At 39.4% G+C, this 22,078-nt stretch overlaps 2 protein-coding genes across 13 annotated transcripts in view; both read right to left on the reverse strand.

The window, feature by feature from the left end:
* Positions 1-5,543, reverse strand: part of rnf216 (ring finger protein 216) — a 29,996-nt gene extending 24,453 nt beyond the window's left edge. For 7 of the 12 annotated variants that reach the window (XR_008384525.1, XR_008384526.1, XR_008384527.1 and 4 more), the window contains exons 1-5: positions 5,408-5,543; positions 4,555-4,712; positions 3,042-3,143; positions 2,769-2,905; positions 2,035-2,631 (exon numbers count right to left, since the gene is read on the reverse strand). Coding sequence is in view for 9 of the 12 variants with exons in the window: in XM_053612496.1 (XP_053468471.1) it covers positions 2,035-2,631; positions 2,769-2,905; positions 3,042-3,143; positions 4,555-4,712; positions 5,408-5,517 (1,104 nt within the window). In the remaining 3 variants the exon portion in view is untranslated. Of the gene's footprint in view, positions 1-2,034; positions 2,632-2,768; positions 2,906-3,041; positions 3,144-4,554; positions 4,735-4,857; positions 5,370-5,407 lie in introns of those variants that run through there. The other 5 variants (XM_053612491.1, XM_053612495.1, XM_053612494.1 and 2 more) reach the window with 5 other exon arrangements.
* Positions 5,544-19,011: 13,468 nt separating this feature from the next.
* uts2r5 (urotensin-2 receptor 5) lies at positions 19,012-20,828 on the reverse strand. Its single transcript, XM_053613521.1, has one exon. It carries the CDS (start codon positions 20,074-20,076, stop codon positions 19,012-19,014), a length of 1,065 nt encoding a protein of 354 aa, XP_053469496.1. The 5' UTR covers positions 20,077-20,828.
* Between the last annotated feature and the right edge of the window lie 1,250 nt (positions 20,829-22,078).

The following is a 22,078-nucleotide window of genomic DNA, read 5'->3' on the forward strand; positions in this document are numbered from 1 at the left end:
ATTAAAAAACAAAAACAAAACAAGGCTTGCAGTGTTCCAGAGAAACCAGAACCTGGAAACCCTGGAGACTCCTTCCAGAAATGCTAACATCTCACACTATACCAACATCTCCTTATGGAAAGATTCACCAGCTCAGTGAATAAATTTCTTATTTTCTGTTCACATGGAGCATCCACCGTACAAATACTTACTATAGAAATGATAACGCATTAGACTGAGTGTATTAATATAAATCTGTGACATGCCTTGCAGAAAGAACTTGATTTTATAAGGAGATGAAACAACAACAACAACAACAATAATAAAAAACGTCCTTGTTTTCCTCACATCGGGTGTCATTAATCAACCTTAGAGTAAAGCTGCGTGGAAATGTTTGTGCAAGCCAAACCGAGTTCAAATTTCCTGCTGGAATTACAAAACTTTCCTTGGTACCCGCGTGTGTATGTTGATCAGCCATAATGTGCAAAGCGAGTTCCTGACACAGCTCATTTGCATGTAGTGACGCCCACAAAACTCCATAAAAGGTCATCTGCGCAGACAGCTAGGAGCACGAAATGAACAATGGTGGTAAAGGCATGAAAGGCAGAAGTGGAAGTTATTTTGACTCACTTCTTTGCCAATAAAATATTCGATAACATTATTATTATTAATAATAATAAGCGAGCGTTAAATCTTCCATCAGCTGAGGCGTTTGTTTACATCTTTGCAGACAGACCGACCAGTCCTCATTTATGCAGCACCCCTTTCTTCTGTCCTAACTGAAAGATTGGTTTTACGTCTTAGTTTATGGGTGTGTGCTGACTCGCTTTCTTTATTTTTCATATTCTTTAAAGTGCACCTATTATGGTTTTTCTAATATTACCTTTCATGTATAGAGCTGTTTGTGAATGTAAAAACATCTGCAAAGTTTCAAAAACTCAAAGCGCACAACACACAGAGTTATCGACTCCGTGTGAAAAGAAGGAACTGATTCTGAATAGCTGAAACGAGTCGTTAGTGATTCCAGACTTTACTTCCTGTAATAACCTACGTAGGTTTGTAACAAAAAGCCCCACCTCTAGTCTTCATCGGCTACTCGCGAACAGACGAAGCTGAAAGTCGTTACTGTAGTGGGCGTTTCCTTTTTGAAACACACTGACAGCGGTAAACCACAACAGACTGGGAAATCTGACCAATCAGAACAGAGTATGCTCTCTGAAAGAAGGAGTTTAGAACGAATCCTTTAGAACGAATCATTTAACGAGTCGTTTGTGACACTGGGGGAAAAGGTAATGCTGCAGTTTAAATTATGAGCACTTTAAAGTGTTTTTAACCTTGGATGCATGTAAATCTTTCGTATGAGACCTTTAAAATAAAATCTGCCACGTTTCAAAACCATAATAGGTGCACTTTAATTAATGGCAATGATATAAAATGACTGGTTTTCACTAAACGTTCTCAATAGTACTCTTAGTCCCTGACCTAGTGAACTAGCATGAGGATGTGTTTTTGATAGCGATGCCAAAGCACTTCTGTAAGACATTCAGGAAAAGGGCGTCTGCTAAATGTTGCAAACATAATCAAAAAGTGATTTTATTTTAAAAAATAAATAATTTTTTTAAGTTTTAAGCAAATGATATGAGTCAAAGTCGCTGGAATCGAGGTTTACGTTAACGCGAGTAGGATGCGAACATTTTGGTGAATTTACAGGATTTTTCATGAAAACCGAATTCCTGGTGTAAACACTCATACGAACGAAATTACGAATAAATCTGTTCACATCCGGCTCGATAAATGAATGACATCCGTTACCAGCTTCAATGTTTAATATTGTTTCACATTTAACATCAAAGCGCTCTCTGAAACCAGATCTCTGATGAGGAATGTTTCGTACCCAACCTGTACCTCAAAACCATCACGAATGATTAAAACTGGGGCGAGAATGAGCTCTCTGTTTGACTGCTGACAAACTTTTTTTTAAATCAGATTTTATCAATTGTTATCAGAGCTCTGACACGAACACGCCTGAAACAGAAAGGTTACTGGATGCCTCACCACTCGTGTGACGAGCAAGTTGAGACTGTCCCGCTGAGCTGTTTGGGGATCTGGAGCTGGAGGCTCGGCGGCTGTAGAGGGACCAGGCCTCTCGTTTCCAGCGACGCGTGCAGGGAAGAGCGGGGGAATCTCCTGCTGCTGCCGCTCCTCAGGCTCCTGGGCTGTGTGCGAGGGCTGCGGCGTGTCCGTCGGCCGTTCCTGAGGGGGAAATGGGACTACAGCCCCGGCGTACCTTTCAGTTCTGTGCGGACTCACCACTGCCACTTTTACACCCAGTACCTCAGTGTTCGCAGGGGTGAAAAGAGCCGTGCCCTGACCGGCCTGCTGAGTGCTGGGCAAAGGATCGCCTAGTTGAGACGGCGTACCTTTAATGGAAACGTGAGGTCTGAGCAAAACAACGCCTTTAGATGTGGAAGGTACGGCGTTCTGGTCCGTAGTGAAGACACCAATGGCTTGATTTCCTGATGCTGGCTGAGCGGGCGCTACTGAAGAGTGAGGAAAGTGCGAGTCCATGGGGTTCGGAGGCTGGCTTTGGGACATGCTGCCTCCCCATTGAGCAGCAGGTCGGATCAGTACACGACGAGGCGGCACCCGGGCCTGACGATGACAAAACAATGGTGACACAGTGAATGCAACACCCTCCATTATTATTGAACACGTACACGAAAACGTGACGATAAAATACGTCGATGATCAGATTACGCTTCGAATATCAACAAAACAGTTTTCGCTACCTCTAAAATGCTAATTTCGTCATCGTCCTCCTCCTCCTCGTCTTTGACCACCACAGGAACGTTTGGTCTAAATGCGTCCAGCTCGTCGTCGGAATCATCAGATATAGTTATGTAGGTCCTCCTTCTTGATGTGTTATCTAAGCAGGACAAACATAAATAAATAAATGAATACATAGACACATTTTTGCCATGTGACATGTGATTAGGGATGTCACGATACCAAAAATCTAGTAGTTGGTACCGATACCACCAAAACTACACGATACTCGATACCAAAGTCGATACCACGGTGTGATATAAAAATAAAATTTAAAAAATAAAATAAAAAAACTCTCCTGGAGGACATCCTCCTCTGGCTGATACTGGCAAAGAGAGCTAGAGGGGGAGAAAGAGGGAGAGAGGGAGAGAGAAAGAGAGAGAGAGAGGGGGAAGGGTATTTTAGTTATCAAACACTGTCTGACAATGAGTCTAGGGAGGTGCACTCCTAAACACGCACGCACGCACACACCTTGTACTCTGAATGCAAGCATTAGTATAAATTCACTAATATGGTGGCAGACCAAAACGATTTATTAAAAGCATGAACATTTGAATAATTATTAGTGACATTAGGCTACATTTTGCTGACAGGACACAGGCTGAATGGCGATGCATGGTGGCCCATTCAGAGGTAGTTTATAACATTGCAATGCGTTAGCAAATAACTGGCTATCGCAAACATTACATGGAGCTAACGTTAGCTGGTTTCACGGCCACAATGCCAGCTACCTCAAACAAATATAATAAAGGACTGTCTTTCGTGCTTCGCCAAATTCCAGGTGTTTCCTCGCTTTGTTTGAAATGAACGATAGCGTCGGTTGCACACCGGAAACCGATACTAGCTTTCCTCTCAATGAGTCGGGGCGGAGCTAAACTAAGCTAAACTTCTGTAGTTTTTCCCGTGTGCTTGTAGGTGTTCCTCTTCTTCTTCACCACTTGTGGACCGACTAAAACACTTGCACGTATTTGCTGCCCCCTTCAGTTCCGGAAGAATCACAACCCTGGTACTTTCGTTACAAACAGTACTAACGCTACTGCAGAAAAACAAGTACCATCATGTTTTAAGAATGTTGGTACCGACTTGGTACCGAAGTATCGGTTCTCGTGACATCCCTACATGTGATCTCTCACATAGTCTGCTTCAGTGATGTACAGGAATGCTAAACTACAATAAATGTTACGACGGATAAGGCTCTGCACTTCTTCACTAACACACAGTCCACATCTGCAGCTCAGGAACACGGCACAGCACAAACAAGTCTGATCCATGGATGCTCCACCTCGCAACTTACAGGACTTAAAGGATTTGCTGCTAATGACTTGGTGCCAGATACCACAGCACACCTTCAGAGGTCTTGTGGAGTCCATGCCTCGACAGATCAGAGCCGTTTTAGCGGCACAAAGAGAACCTACACAATATTAAGCAGATGGTTTTAATGTTATGGCTGATTGTTGTATATGTGTGTGTTTCAGACAGCCTTTAACAAAAGAAGAATGTACTCATGGCTGGATCAGGAAGCTTTCGCAAGTTTGTGATGGACGTGTAATTACACACAGATGTGTTAACACGAGTTCTTCACGAGTGGGAGAGACGACTCCATGTGTGTTCACAAAGAAACCATGCAATCATGTAGATGACGTTTTGCTTAAACAAATATAGTGTTCATGTCGTCTAAAAACTGAGACTTTCGGGACACCTCGTGTTTATCTACAGAGCGTGTACTCACAGACTGGACAGGACACTGACCTTGGCTGTGGTGTACGCTGAAGCTGCCCAGATGAATGACATCATCATCATCACCGGTGTTGTCAGCCATGGTAAAAACACCAGCCGGACTCCCTGAGTCTCCCACCTTCTCGCTCTCTGCTGCACACCAACACCCATACACACACACACACCGGGCCCTGAAATCAGAGGGACATCACCCTGTGGATGGATGGATGGATGGACACACACACACACACATTTTATATCTATATATATATATATATATATATATATATATATATATATATATATATATATATTGCCAGCTGAGTAGACACAAACCTGTAGTTGACGTGAAAGTTTCTGTGATAGAAGATATTTCTCTCAAATCTGATAAGTTTAGGATGGGGGTTTGGGGTTTTCTGGAAGTAAACACTTCATCGCTCGAGTGTTTTCAGGAGAACTCTGAATTCGGAAATCGCTCATCTGAATTCCTTTTTTCAGTTTAAGACTAGTTATCGTCGAGTTAGCGAGCTAGCTCTAAACTAACCCTAATGTAAACAAGTTAACTAAGCCATGTACAAACACGGAAAAGGGGGACAAAAGTCCAGCAGGCAACGTTAACGTTCTACTATCCTGTATGTAGTGTAAATCAGAACCAGAACAAGATCACGAAGTAAACACAACACACACATCTAACTTAGCTAGCATTAACAGCGTGTTAGCACACAGAGTTAGCTTCTTAGCCAAGTCAGGAAAGGTACACAAAACACATACACATTAGCTTATCGTCATCATCATCACCATGGTAACTAGCCAGCAGAGTTCACTATCATTATGAGAGGATTGTTTTTTAAGTTTAAAAAAAAAAAACACAACAACACACACGTACCTCTTAGTTATATGAGGACAAGCTCTGGAGCCGGATATGGAAACAAACGGCCAAAACAAGCCACAGGACGTCACATGCGTGACACGACGTCGTGAGGTGTAGTAGAGCATACTGGGAAATGTATTTGTTGTTCTTGAGTGTATGCGCTGAGGGAACTGTAGATGTCGCTGTGTTGCTGAATTGTGGTTGTTTTAGGGGTTAAAAACAACCGAGATCTTGCATGAGATTCTTTCTGTATTATTTCTTTTTAAAAATGGTAAATCAAATTATGTGAAGGTAGAAGGGAGGTAAGTCTCTGGGTTACTGATTGGAAGGTCGGGGGTTCAAGCCCCAGCGCTGCCAAGCTGCCACTGTTGCGCCCTTGAGCAAGGCCCTTAACACTCTCTGATCCAGGGGAGATGTATCATGGCTGACCCTGCACTCTGACCCCATCTTCCTGACATTCTGTGGTATGTGAAGAAAATAATGAGACCTTGTCTAATTAAATATACACACATACTTGCACAGTGATATGATTAATATGAAAATTCGCCGTTTTAAACATCTTTCATCCACACGTCGGTGTGTTTTTCCTTTGGTGAACGGTTTCTTACGTTGCCCACAATGCGATTCGACGACCCGCTGACGGCGGCACAGGTGAAAATGAATTTCTACCGAAAGAGAGCGATGCAGCAGCGCTTGATGCTGTGTTCGAGGTTCGAGGACTTGAGGTTGCAACGTGTAAGTCGGAAATAAAACAAATACTCACTGTGAGCAGTCTACGAAAACTGGAATTAGAGTGAACTCTGGTGGGGAACAAAATAACAATAGAAACCATTACAGAAATTTTAATCATTTTAACTGTTATAATGGGAATTGTATTGTTTTTAATGGAAACTCTAATGGTCCTTGTGGGTCTCTACTGGTAATGTGTTGGGTTCGATTGGTGGCATATTTATGTCTAGGGGAAACCAATACGACCCATTAAATCCTAATAGAATATGGCCTAAAACACACTACATTTGTTAATAGTTTTAATGGTATTTGTAGTGGAATCCGTTGGAATTTCTGTAATGGTTTCTATTGGGGTTGTTATTTTTTTCAGCAGGAAAGAGCTGTTTGGTTGGGGCTTAACTTATTTTTTAAAGTGGATGCGATCATTCATGGCGTTATAATATAATAGCGTTGAAAATTACAGGAAAGAGCAGCGTGATAAAAAAAAAAAAACAATTGCAGAAAGCGAATTAATATTTCGGTTATCAAAGTATCGCCCAGGATTTAGATTTCAAATATAAACAGAAACCAAAAAGATGCTGTTCTTTCTTCTCGTTGTCATTTTCACAATGAGCTTTGTGAACATCAAGGACGTCATGCTTGTTGTCTCTTAAAGCCTTAGTCGAGTAACTCAGCATGACCCTGAATGTTGGTTGAGGGAGGCATGATAGTTTAGTGGTGAGCACGTTCGCCTTGCACATCCAGAGTTGGGGGTTTGAATCCCGCCTCCGCCCTGTGTGCGCAGAGTTTTCATGTTCTCCCCATGTTTCGGGGGTTTTCTCCGGTTTCCTCCCCAGTCCAAAGACATGTGTTGTAGGTGTTGACAGTTTGCATGTCCAAACTGTCCACTGTGTGTGCGATTGTGCCCTGCGGTGGGTTGGCACCCTGTCCAGGGTGTCCCCTTGCCTTGTGTCCCGAGTCCCCAGGGATAGGCTCCAGGTTCCCCGCGACCCTGTGTAGGATAATCAGTATGGAAAATGGATTTACGGATATGGCGAGTGATCAAAAAACAGCGAAACCTAACCCTTATCCCTCATGTCTGAGATTGTTGAAATTTGTCCTCCTCTTGCACAATAACAGTGTCTCCCTGTGACATCAGCGTGACACACAACTGCTAACCTCTCACACAAATAACATAAATACAGCAAGAAAATCTGCACCAGAATCACTGGAGAAACATATTCAATGGGTGGACTTTTCCTTACATAAAACAAACAATAGAAGTAAATAATTTATTTCACAGTGAAGAGAAAGAGAAAAACTATACTGTAAAAAAATATTGTATAAAATTTAACATACTTCTGACTATATAATTTATTTCTATAACATTCTGGAAATTTCCTTTTGATGAGTTTCAGGCATGATCTCTGTGTCTCAGTTTCAGGCATGATCTAGGTCTCTAGTTTGTGTCTCGATGTACCGGAACCTAATTGTTTTGTGTTCTTGGTATGTGTTGTTTTGAGCGTTCCTAATCACCTCGCCTTTCGTCCTCACTCTCTCTCTCACGCTCTCTCTCTCTCTCTCTCGGTTCTTCTTCTTCTCTTATTATCTGGTAGACTAGACGTCTCATAGTTCTTATATCGCACGAACATACATAATAGTTTAGATTTTATCTGTGACTTGTTTCAATGGACATTTATCATTCTTTATCGATATTTCTGTGTGTATATAATTTATATATATTTAAAATTATACACACATGCATATATACATACATATATATATACATATACATACATATATATGTATCAGACAAAGAACTTAACACCTTTGTAACATCCTTTTAATTAAGGAAAGAAAGAACATGTAAAATTGCAGGTCATGTAGAATCTATTTGGTTCTGAATAGAGAGAAAAAAAATTGGCTTAAAAATTGGTGTAATGCTTTTCTATGCTAGTCATTGTGGTTTATACGGTTTAGTAAAACCAGTGAACTTTCTTAATTATATTAATTAAATCTGAATTATGATTGCATAATAATTTTTATTGCTAGAGTTTAAATTAAAATGATCCAGAAAAGTGTTTGTGGTGTTGTTTAGGAGATTGTAAGTTCGAATCCTGACGACGCCACGCCCATCCCTGTCCAGGAGCCAAGGGAGCAAAATTGTCTGTGCTGTCAGGGTGGGAGGGGTATACGCTCTCTCCTCTGCCAATCACAGCAACATTAGCCAATCATGGAGGTCTGTGAGATCATATATGCAGAACAGGGTAGACAGCACTTTTCTCTGAGTGTGTTAAGAATCCCTGTCATGCAACATGAGCAGCAGTTTGGAAAAAAGATGAGGTTATCTGGCTTCACATGACTCGGTGAAAGCACGCTTTAGTGTTCACCCTCTTCAGTTGGTAGCTGTTGTATGAAGGGATGGGTTGGGATGAAATGAGAAAAAATCCTACTAAAAAAAACGATAGACGAGACCAGAATTATCATTTCTAATTGTAGAGTCTTCAAAGAAAACCCCACAAGAACCATATTCTCTAACATAATCTCATAGAAAGATTATCCATGAAATACCATGTGCTTTTTGTGAATTAGGCTGTACTAATTCAATTACAGAGTCCTCGGCCCTTATCTCCTCCTGTACCTACACTGAGCCACGTGATTAAATAAAAACAATCACTCATGTCCTTCACAATCCATTCTAGACCTCTGAAATAATTAGCATATAAAAAAATATCCATTACTTCAAATGTTTATTCTGAATGACACCAGCGATGCAAACTACAAAAGAATAGCTTGAGGTAAATTTGCCTTGGGGGCTGGGGGCACAGTGGCTTAGTGGTTAGCACATTTGCCTCACACCTTGGAGGGTCAATTCTCCCCACCACTGTGTATGTGCGGAGTTTGCATGTTCTCCCCATTCTTTGGTGGTTTCCTCCCCCAATTCAAAGACATGTTGTATGCATGTATGTTGTAGGCTGATTGGCATTTCCAAATTGTCTGTAGTGTGTGATTGTGCCCTGTGATGGATTGGCACCCCGTCCAGGGCGTCCCGTGCCTCATGACTCGAGTCCCCTGGGATAGGCTCCAGGCTCCAGGCTCCCTGTGACCCTGTGTTGGATAAACAGTACATAAAATGGATGGATGGAAATTTGCTTTTGGACAGAAATGAAGCCTTTATCAACAAATACATCCTGAAACTTGTTAACTACCTCACAGACTAAGAATAATCAGTCCAAAAACTTAAGTGAGAAATTTAAGTACTAATTGAAGTAGTCATTTAAGTACTTTAGGAAGAGGTACAGTTGCGGGTACAGTTGCGGGTACAGGTACAGAGGTAAAGTTTACATACGCCTTGCAGAATCTGCAAAATATTAATACTTTTAACAAAAGAATGTTATTTTTTATTTAGTTCTGTCTTGAATAAGCTATTTCACACAACAGATGCTTACATATAGTCCACAAGACAAGATAATAACTGAATTTATCAAAATGACCCAGTTCAAAAGTTTACACACGCTTGATTATTAATACTGTGTGTCGTTACTTGGATGATCAACGACCGTGTTTATGTTTTGTGAGAGTTCTTCACGAGTCCCTTGTTTGTCCTGAGCAGTTAAACTGCCCACTGTTCTTCAGAAAAATCCTCCAGGTCCTGCACATTCTTTGCTTTTCCAGCATCTTCTGCATATTTGACCCCTTTCCAACAGTGACTATATGATGCTGAGATCCATCTTTTCACACTGAGGATGACTGAGGGACTCGTACACGACTATTACAAAATGTGCAAACATTCACTGATGCTCAAGAAGGCAACACGATACATTAAGAGCCAGGGGAGTGTAAACTTTTGAACAGGACGATTGATGTAAATTATTATTATTTTGTTTAAAGATCTTTTTTTTTCATTTAGTACTGCCCTTCAGACGTTAAATAAGATATTTACATGTTTCCCAGAAGACAAAATAATAACAATTTACACCGATCATCCTGTTCAAAGGTTTACACCCCTTCCCTGGCTCTTAATGTATCGTGTTGCCTTCCTACACTAAAAATTTTTTTTTTTTTACATTTTACATTCTGTCCCAACTTTTTCGGAATTGGGGTTGTAGACAGTTCTTCGTAAAGAGGGAAGTTCACCTTTTTTCACATTTGAGCAGTTAAAAATTTATTGGCCAATGTCTAGACAGTTTTTATGTCAATACATAAAATTTTTTTTTCGTTTCTTCTCCACTAATGATTGTTTTGCAAAATAAATTATAGATGAATTTACGACTCTGGGTATGCTGATCAAGTTGTCGATATCTATTTCCTCAAAACATTTAAAATAAAAGACATTTTGAAAAAAACTTTTATGCTGCTGTGTGCTGGGGGAGCAGCGTTTCAGCAAAGGACACTAACAGACTGAACAAGATCATTAGAAAGGCCGGGGCAGTCCTGGGGGTTAATCTGGACACTGTGGAGATGGTGGAAGAAAGGAGGATGCAGTCAAAGGTGTCAGTGATCATAAAAGCCCCTCCCATCCACTCCATAAACACTACAGGGACAGAGGAGTACACTGAGCGGCAGATTGCTCCTGCCGAAACACTTTCGCAGGTCATTTCTCCCAGCAGCCATCAGACTGTACAACTCAGCACTCTAATCCATCTTTTCATCCATGCATCCTTGTACACCGATCAGCCATAACATTAAAACCACCTACCTAAAATTGTGTAGGTCCCCCTTGTGCTGCTTAAACGACTCGGACCCGTCGAGGCATGGACTCCACAAGACCTCTGAAGGTGTGCTGTGATATCTGGCACCAAAATGTTAGCAGCAGCTCCTTTAAGTCCTGTAAGTTGCGAGGTGGGGCCTCCATGGATCGGACTTGTTTGTCCAGAACATCGCACAGACACTATAATCAGAATTAGATCTGGGAAATTTGGAGGCCAAATCACGCTCCCAATGTGCATCAATGAGCCTCAGGTGCCCACGACCCTGTCGCCAGTTCACCCGTTGTCCTTTCTTGGACCACTTTTGGTAGGTGCTAACCACTGCATACTGGGAACACCCCACAAGACCTGTCATTTTAGAGATGTTCTGACCCAGTCGTCTCAACATCACAATTTGGCCCTTGTCAAAGTCATTCAAATCCTTACGCTTGCCCATTTTTCCTGCTTCCAACACATCAACTTCCAGAACTAACTGTTCACATGCTGCCTAATATACAGTATCCCACCGCTTGACAGGTGCCATTGTAACCAGATAATCAATGTTATTCACTTCACCTGTCAGTGGGTTTAATGTTATGGCTGTTCTGTATAGACCCAAGTCGGCACCGGACACAATACGCCAACTGTAACTGTCTCATCTGTAGATAATCCTGCACACATAACCATGAAACTGAACTGCAACACAATATACTGTACTTCCTGCACCTTAGCATAGCTATAGATGTGCAGTATATGATACAGTACATACTATATAGGCTTACTATTTATATTACATCTATGCTACACATCTTGTAGAAAAATTATCCATGAAATACCATGTGCTTTTTGAGAATTAGGCTGCAGTTAATGCCATAATTCAGTTAGAGAGTCCTTGACCGCTATCTCCTCTACCTTTCCTGAGTCACCTAATTAAAATAAAGACAAACACTGACGTCCTTCGCAATCCATCCTAGACCTCAATTACATCAAATGTTTATTCTGAACGACACCAAACTATGCGAACTACAATTTTAAAATTTTCCTTTGGACAGATTGAACAGTGTGAACAGAATTTCTTTCAGGCTTAAAAGCGAGCCTCAAGAAAAAACATTGAGTGAAGTAATGAAGATAGTAAAATAGGTCCCTGTATATTGAGTAATAGATCATAATCATGCACAGAACCTGAGAGGGGTATCGAGGAGAAAACATGAGCTGCTTCCTGAGGTGAACCGCATCAGTCTGTCACGAAAACGGTATTACACTCAGCTCTGTACGCTGTCAACACAATATACTGTACTTCCTACACCTTAGCATAGCTATACTCCTGGGCTAAATAATGGGCCATGCCCAAAATGGCAAAATACTAAGCTTTTAATGGTCTTAACAACAAATCATTGGTCAGAAAATTAGCAACAATTTAAAAAATGCGCTACTGAGATGTCCTGTGCAGCCATTTACTTGTTTACTTTTGTTCCAGTGAACCTTTTGGGAGAAAAGCTAGAAACAGGGAAATTCACTTATACATACTCTTCTTGTACGCAAAGGTAAAATCATGATAATTATTAAAATGTTTGATATAAAATTCAAACTAACGCGTCTCTGGATGCACAAAATTAAAATAAAGTAAAAATAAAATAAAATAAAATAAATAAGCCTCCCGCAAGTTTACCCACAAGGCTTAAACATGTAAATAAATCAAAGGGGGAAAAGCTATCCCATAAAGCAACATAACTTTATCTATTTGTTTAAAACCTTGCTAATATCCTGACCAATGATGTATTGTTAAAACCATTAAAATCTTGGGCTTGGCCCATTTTTTTTCTCTCCCAGAAGTATGTAAGTACTATATAGGTTTACTATTTATATTACACTCTATCTATGCTATGCGTACATTTTATAAATATTTTTTACCTTTACATTTGATTTCATTTTTCAGTATGTTGAATATTTATTTTATGTTATTGTATTTTATTTTTAGTTTCTCCGTGCTTTATTTTAATTAGTATTAACAAATGATTTAATATTATATTATAATTTAATTATGATTGATATAAAAAAAAACTGCTTGAAGAGTCTAGAAATTGCCCTACAACTGCTTATAAAGGGTTATATGTGAAAAAAATTGTGAACCTTTAAGTTGCATAACCTGAGTATATGAAGTCGTAATATTTTAAGCAAATAAACAATCTCAGAAGTATGTATAGCTACTTAATCCGTGCATGGATTAATATTTCTGAAAGTTGATGCTACTTTCTGATGATGCTTACAGAAAATCCCATGCTGTTCATTTCCTGTCCAGAATTACCCCGAGCCTGAAAAACACCCCAACAACAACAACCCCCATCCCAAATGTCTTGTTTAACTGAGTTCTTTATGTAAGAACACGAGAGACACAGGGATTATTTAGACCAGCTCTGGAAATCTCATCCGAGGTTTTTTTAAAAAGAACAATCAGTAATGCAGCATCTGCTTAAACGTTCACAGTGAAATGAAACCATTAGTCACGTTTTCAAGCGCACCTCCAACGTCTTTGATGCTTCGCCTTTCACATTTGTCATTCTCTTATTGCGGTATTCAATCTAATCTAGTTTATTTCACATTAACTTTGTACCTCTCAGTAACATGTACCACATAAACACACACAAAGCAAAGGACAAAAATGTCCTGTGGAAAAACCCAAGCACTGCAAGTTCTGTGCTGTCTGAAACAATTATTCTCATCCATTTCCTCTGTGTTATCTCTGTTTTGTACCAACGTCAACCCCAATTTGTTCAGAAACTTCCCTGGAAACTTTAAAAGAAAAGAAATAAATAAATTTATTGCCTAGGAGGTCACCGCAGTGAACACTGATATTTATCTTTCAAATTTTACAGAAGACAAACCTCTCGTCTAAGCGTCTGAGATAATTTATGCCGTCAGCAATGATTACCCGGGAAGGAAGAGGCCAAAGCAACACGACTTGCAAAAACAAGACAAGAATCACCACAAGAGAAGAGGTGCGTGTGAATGAGAGTCTGTTGAGTGAGTGCATGTTTGGCACAGCTCACACTGGATCGTTTAGGTAAAGTGCCGGTGGGAAACAATAGCCTAATTTAGTTGCGCATAGGTTCCAAAGAACCTTAAACAACGCAAAGTACTACACTAATGAGTCTGTGGAAAAGTCGATAATGTAAACATTTGTACTTAAAAGCTGGTAGTTGGTTGTTTTTTTGTTTTTTTTTTTGGAACATGCTATGCAGGCAGTGCATGAAATGCTTTCATCGCCTATTGTGCAGCACATGAGTAAATCCAACACAGGGAACAGATCGAAAGGATTTCACCCTTACTACTCACTCACCGCAGCAATCAATTTTATAATCATTTCCATGGGACTCTGTGCTTACAACAAGCTACAGCGCTGTGAAATGCTGTAGAGCAAAGATGCCTTCGAAATAATGAAATGAAATGTTTCTACATTTTTGTTTAAAAATACCGTAAAGAGCAGTGAACAGTAGTAAATGAAATGAAAGTCAATATTTGGTGTGAAAAAAAAAAGTAGTCTCAGGTAGAATTAGTGCAGTTTTAAAAGGAAATGAGCTGTAAGTGTTATTGAGTATGTTGCAGAACCAGACACGGTTCTTCTGGAGACTTTGACTGTCGCACTCGCTTCTTATATTTGCAACGAAACCCAGCCGCCTTCATTGTGTTTTTAATCTGAAAAGTCTCTCTTACCACTTAATATACTGCTTTCTTTACTGACATACAAACATGTTTCTGTAACATTGAATTTTTCTGTAATTCTGTATTTTATTTTGTGCTGGAAAACTAATGTTTGGGAATCTAAAAGTTTTTTTGTATTGACTCGATAATGTAGAAGTCACAAAGTAAAAAATCTATAACAAAGTTTGTACTAAAAAAATAGGGTGGCTAAAACTTTTGCACAGTACTGTACAACTGATAATTTGTGAATAAGTAAGGAATAATATGATTATTGAAAATAATCAATAACAGGCTGGTGCGATGTGGCCCGAGGCAAAGCAGAGTTAATGTTACCACCCCAAAGTTGATTATTTCCCCAAACCAGAACTTCCTGAAGTGTTTTATTCCATTTACACCACAGCGATTTGCCAACACTAACCATTTTTTATTTATTAATGAACGACTTTATTGTTACATTTAAGATAGGTCTTGTTAACACTTATGTTAGTGCATCTGTAAACAGTTATCCCATCAGCCTTTGTTTTTTTTCTCTCTCCTGAAGTTAATCAAACAAAAAACAAACAAAGAAAGAAGCAAAAAACTCAGCTTGTCATGTTATCTGGAAACTCGCCTTGAAGACTTTCCCGTGGAAGGATTCCTTGCATGAATGTTACGTAAACGTCTCCTCACAGAACATTTCAGCATATCAACGATTATACACTTTTCTTTGATATATAACAACCGTTACACAAGCCGGGGACTGAGTTGTTACTAGAATGAGAATTAGAATGAGCGCATTCAGATTAACCTTTTTCAACACCTTCTGACCACTCAGATTAAAGTACAACCCAGTATGGAAAATGGAAAAAAATGAACAAAAAGAGTCATTTGAAAATTCAGTTCACTCTGTACTATATTGAAAACACTTTATTAACACATTATTTGATGTTTTACTTTGTGAATTTAATTTATTTTTTAAAATATACACTCATTTCAAATCTGATGACTGCAACACACTCCCAAAAGTTGGGACAGTCGACTGTTTACCGCTGTGTAACATCACCTTTTCTTTTAATAACACTTATTAAGCGTTTGGGCGCTGAGTGAAGACACCGGTTGGTTAAGTTTAGCAAGCGGAATTTTCCCCCATTCATCCGTTATGCATTTCTTCAGCTGCTCAACTATACGGGGTCTTCGTTGCCTAATTTTGCGCTTCATAATGCGCCACACATTCTCAATGGGAGACAGGTCAGGACTACAGGCAGGACACGCTAGCACCCGCACTCTCTGCTTACGCAATCATGCGCTTGTAATCCGGGCAGAATGTGGTTTGGCGTTGTCCTGCTCTGGATTGCAGCATATGTTGCTCCAAAATGTGTACATATGTTTCTGCATCAATGCTGCCCTCACAGATGTGCAAGTTACCCATGCCATGGGCACTAACACACCCCCATACTATGATAGACGCTGGCTTTTGGGCCTGACGCTGATAACAGCTTGGATGGTCCTTTTCCTCTTTGTCTCGGAGAACATGACAGTGGTTTTATCTAAAAACTATTTGAAATGTTGACTCGTCGGACCACAAAACACGATTCCACTGTGCTACTGTCCATCACAGATGAGACCGAGCCAAAAGAAGTCAGTGGCGCTTCTGGACAGTGTTGATGTATGGCTTCTGTTTTACATAGTAAAGCCTTAACCTGCATCTGTGGATGCAGCGGCAAATGGTGTTGATTGCCAAAGGTTTACCAAAGTATTCCCGAGCCCATGTCAGGATATCCATTACAGACTCATGACGGTTTTTAAGACAGTGACGTCTGAGGGATTGGAGATCACGCCCATTCAGAAGTTGTTTTTTGGAATCGGGGTTGTAGATATCATTATGAAACATTAGTATGAAATATTAGTTCATTGTTGTAAGTGTGTAAATGAATTTTTTCTGAAATTCTGTTGAAAGAAATCACAATGTCCAATAAGATGCTAAGAATCAAATAAGATCCTACAGGATAAATTGAAATTCCAATAGGGATTGTTTTGTCCAGGGTCAAGCTACAGTTGATCTTGATTACATTGATCAGTACATGGGAACCAGAGCCTGTTATTAATCACATTCCCCAAGACTAATTCGCCGCTCCACTGGGCCAAGTACACAGAAACAAAATCACTGACAAGACACTTGGAAATGTTTTCCAACAGAATCTGTTCCGCAGAAGAGGATTGGAATGAGGATTTGCTTTTAGGAATATTTTACATTTAAAGAGCATTAAAGCACATATAAAAAAATTTACATTTGGGCAAGATGATGTAATAACTGTAACAGTCACTAAAAACCCAAGGCGCTTTTCATATATATTACTATACTATGTATTATTATTAATAAGTATTTTCTTTACACACCACAGAATGGAATATTTATGCAAAAGCATAGAAGCCTTGCACGGAAAAATAACCACACCTGAAAATCAATTTGACAATATAATAACTATAGTCATATGTATATCTTCATATTCTGAAGTCTGGAATAGATTTTGTGCACATTTATACAGAAGAAATTGCAATAATGTTTCATGCAGTAAACAACCCAAGAAAATAATCAACACTTTAAAAGCACACGATTATTACACCAAAAAAAACTCATTAGAGAGAAGAACAAGATAAACAAATTAACACCTGAAACACCAAAACCACAGACACCACGTCTCACTGGGTTCTTACAAATATATATTTAAAAAGTAAAAAAAAGTTTTTACTCCTTTCAGTCTGTTTTAACGAGGCGAGGAAATTAAAACCTCTAACAGCGTCAAATGTTGATGCTCAAATTTATGTGGCACTCCCCTTGTCAAATAAACTGTTTGAAACCTGTACAGGATTTAAATGAGAATTTCTATCACATTTTGGAACCATTCCTATAAGATTCCTATAATAATTGTCTTATAGGACAAGACATAAATATCCTGTCGGTCCACTTCTACGGGATTTTTTAATGGGATCCATTTGGGTTCCTATTCAGGTCTATATGGGAATTCAATGTAATATTTTTAAGAATCCTAAAGGTGCACTTTTCCACTGTATTATTATTTATTATTTTACTAAACATATAGTATAATAGTAACACTTTTTGACTGTATCTTGCAATTTGATTGAACTCATCTCAATGTACACATTGTACAGAGAATATTAACTTATGTTGCCAAGATACAGTCAAAAAAATATTACATTGAATTCTACAGGATATTTGTCTTGTCCTATAAGACAATTTCTATAGGAATCTAATTAAAATGGTTTCAAAATATGATAAAATTCTCATTAGAATCCTGTACAGGTTTCTTACTGGAATCATTTAGGATTTTTTGACAAGTTAAGATGTTTACAGGATGGCTTCTTAAGATTTATATGATATATTAGTAATAGCATAAAATACTCTAACTCTAAAATTTTAAAACTCCCAAAGCACCCTCTGTAATTTCCAATACGTTTTCAATAACAAGACATTATTTTCAGTAAAATACAAGAAGAGATTTGTTAAGATTCTAAAAAATAAAATAAGATCATACAGGGCAAACTGAAATTCCAATAGCATTCAATCTCTAAAAATTATTTTCTAAAAATTAAAAAAAATAATAATAAAAAAAATAATAATTTTTTCTTTCTTTTTTTTTTTTTTTAAAACATTCTCTCCCATCTTGGAACTTTTGTTGTTGTTGTTGTTTTTGAACAAATTTTGTTGGATTTTTTAAAAGTATACAAAAGTCATACGGAAAGCTATAAACTTTACTGCCGAAATTTCACTGTTGATAACTTTTCACACAAGTTGGTTCATGAAATTGTAAGACCACGACGTATGTCCGGATGTCGTGTAACAGTACCGTAGAGCCTTAACATTGTTATTGTGCCACGTACTCTGTCATGTGTAGTCAGTTGAAGACTTATTAGAGGCTTTAAATCCTCTCAAATGAGAAAAAGAGGCCATTTTGAAAGTATTGAGCATTTTGGGTACCATGGAAGCATGTAAAGAGGCACCAAAACACACAACTTCACCTGTATACATGATGTATATTCTCTGTTTTGAACAGAAGGTCTAATCAGAACCTAGTTTTTAAAAGGAGACATTTTTTTTTTAAGCTTATAACATCAGACTAAAATCGAACCTGCTCGAAATGTCTGCGCCACTTATTATGTCTATTCCCAGTGCAAGTTATGAAAGCAACACAAAATATTTTGTCATTGCACTGGGGGTACACATCATCATGCCATTCCAGAAAAAAACAAAAAGAGTTTGGGTATTCTGATTTTCTTTTTTCCATTTTCTACTATTTCCTGTGCTTCATCCTGTAAAGTCCGTCCCCCCCCCCCCCCTTATCTGGTCTGATAATTTCCTTTTAAAATGTCATCTCTGTTTTCCTGAAAAGTCATACCTATCAGAATGTCAGCACTGATATGAATAAAGTTCGTCTGCATAAGAGCAGCACAATAATAATAAGAATAATAATAAAAACCTTAAAGGTTCACTGCAGGCATCCAAAATGCCAGTTTGATGAGCGCTGCTCAAAGTGTAAACTGGTGACTCCCAGATGAGACAGACCTTTGAGACGAATAATGGAATCTCTTTTTAAACCCAATGCCACTCTTCTGCCTGTCTCTCAGATACTCCTGGTAGTTTCTGGTGAGCAGCGTGTACAGAAAAGGGTTGATGCAGCTGTTGCTGTAAGCCAGACACGTCACGATGAAGTTCACGCACACCATCGTTTTATGAGAGAGCTTCCCATGTTCAAAGTAATAAACACTGAGCAGCTGCCATAACCAGAAAGGTACAAAGCATGCCCAATACGTAAGAACTATACCAAAGATCATGTATAGTACTTTCTGTTTGGGACATTTAGTCCCGCTCGCTGCTTTGGAGGAGGAGAACACGGTGGTTTGGGACGTCCAGTAAGTTCTGGCTAACTTGAGATAGAGGTACCCAATGACGCATCCTGGAGCCAAGATGCACGTGTTAAAGAGGACGGTCAGGTAGGCTTTGTAGGCAGTCATCTGCCAGGTGGGGTGGCATATACGCTTCTCAATCCCATCTCGGATACTTGTCCTCAGCTCGATCATGATCATGGTGGGGAGCGAAAGGGCGAATGAGACGAGCCAGACAGCGCACGTGACGGCTCGCCTGTAGTGCCTGGAACGGGTGAAGGTGTCCAGCGGTCTGAGCACGGCCACATAGCGCTCCGTGCTCATCACGGTCAGCATGAAGATGCTGGCGTGCATGGTGATGAAGTCGAGGCTGAAGAGCACACGGCAGCCAATATCGCTGAAGTACCAGTCTTTAGCGAAGTAGGTGCACACCACAAACGGAATAGTGCACAGGTAGAGCAGGTCGGCCAAAGCCAAATTCATGATGTAGACGTACATAGTGCCGGTTACTCGTATTGCAATGTTCATTACCACCAGGGTGTACACGTTTCCAGCAGTACCCACTAGAAACATGGTAGAAAGGACAGTGCCTAGGAGAAACGTTATAACCGTGTCCTGAGAAGACACAGGAGTCTCCGAAAGTGCCAGAGATGCGTTGACGAATACAGCCGAGTCGTTCACACGTGTCCCCATAGCCAAGATTATCATTCAGCAATGTTTACTAAAGAGAAGAGTGACAAGTGTGTGGAAGAAGTGTAGCAAGAAGCATCATAGACATAATTGAAGACGTAAATAACGAGACAGGTCTTTACAGGGCAGTTACATTCCAGACCACAAGACAGAGACCTGTGATGTGAGGACCTCAATTAAAAGCAGCGTGAATGCAGCCTATACTTCAGGCTAGAGTTGGTTCAGAAAACACACAGTATAAATACAATGTTACCGGCTCAGCTTTCCAGGAGATGTCCTGGTGTGTGTTCGACTCCCAGCCAATTTTCTATGCGTCTCTATCCATCTCCCAAATCGATGTGACTCTTCAGAAGTCAATGTGGAGCAAAACTCAGCAGGTTTGTAGGTGGAAATGGATTAAGATCCCAGTGAGGATTTGGAGCTTCTCTGTAGCGTGCAGCTCTGATGTGTGCCTTGAGTGCGTGTGCGCTTTTGGAGGCTGTCTCTCTCTCTCTTTCTCACACACACACACACACACACATGCCCTCCTCCTAAGGGTTCTTCATACTGTTTCCATCAATAAAACAGCACACTAAGATAGTGGTCATTTCTTTCCCTTCTATGGTGGGATAAACAGCTGTGTTAAGTTTCAGAGTAAACCTGATGGTTCAGACCGAAACATTTGATTTTTTTCCTTCTTCCCATAATGATGCACACACTGATACAGCAATCAGTGAGGAGGCTGATTTCGATGTCTAACATGGCTGTTTTGGCAATAAATTATTCACTAGTTCACAGAGAATGAACACTAGCTACTTTTTTGTTGTTTTAATTTTTTTTTTTTTAAATGCACATCATGTCTAATAAGCTAATGTGTCTGATCAAAAATGCTTATGGATATTTAGTTACTTTCCACTGTGTATTATAATATAATACCACATAATTATAACCAAAGGTTTCTGGTCTTTAGCTAAATCAGAAAGGTAAAATATGAGGTATAATTATATAATTAGGCATTAATATTAATAGCATTACACAGATACACAGATCTTTAATTTACAGAATGATTAGATGGAAATGCATTTGGTCCCACCAGGAAATAGAAATCTAATTGTCCTCCATATAGACTAATAACACTGTCAGCTTGACTTGAAGAAATCCAGACCACACTCATCCTAGAATAGCTCACAGAGCAAATTTTAATCTATAGACAGAATAGAAAAAGAGAAACAGAAAAGCAAACACGAATGGCAACTCTTTACTAATGTGAGGACCATATGTGTTTAATTGGACCTTTATTTTGGCCCACTGGAATTTTTTTCTAACTCAAACCAGACACACACACAAAAAAAACATGCTGTGATTTGAATGAAAAAAAAAAGAAAAAGCTTATTTTTCCATATCCGCCATCAGGTAAGGCCATTTTCAAATGACAGATAACATTTGCTCGAATAAGCTGCCTTCCTGTTCTTTTAAAGATCAGGGATGTGATCTAAGCATCTTAAGGAAACCTTGTTTAAATCTGAAGCATGACACTACTGTAGATAAGCTGTACACATCAGATCAGTATGTAATTCTGTATAATTACAGATATTACAGTGAGATTAACTGTAAGTGTAAGTGGGTGACTTCTCTTAGTTGGATGGTACAGCTCTAAACCTGCAGGAGATTTTTATGGATTTCGCTGGTACCTGTAGATTCCTCCACCAGACAGGTGCAATATGAAGTCTTAAAATAGATCCCCTAGACCAACCAGGTGGGGAAAACAGGATGTGCGAAGCATCACTAAGGATGATCTGATAAGCAGCTAAGCAAAAAAAGAGAAATCCTACTGAATGAATATGTTATTTCTTAACAAAAATGATTCTGATTAGGTTGAATCCAAGCAGCTCTGATATCAGATCAATGCTTTAAGATTTCTGCTTAAACACCTGCTAGTGCTTTTGTCCGATTTCGCAGATAATTATCTGATTTCAAAGCACTCGTATTCGACTCTAAATATGACTCAAATGCCAGATTGATGTATGCCACGAGCTCGTAT

This window comes from Ictalurus furcatus, chromosome 24 (genome assembly GCF_023375685.1).
Source record: "Ictalurus furcatus strain D&B chromosome 24, Billie_1.0, whole genome shotgun sequence".
Lineage (NCBI taxonomy): Eukaryota > Metazoa > Chordata > Actinopteri > Siluriformes > Ictaluridae > Ictalurus > Ictalurus furcatus.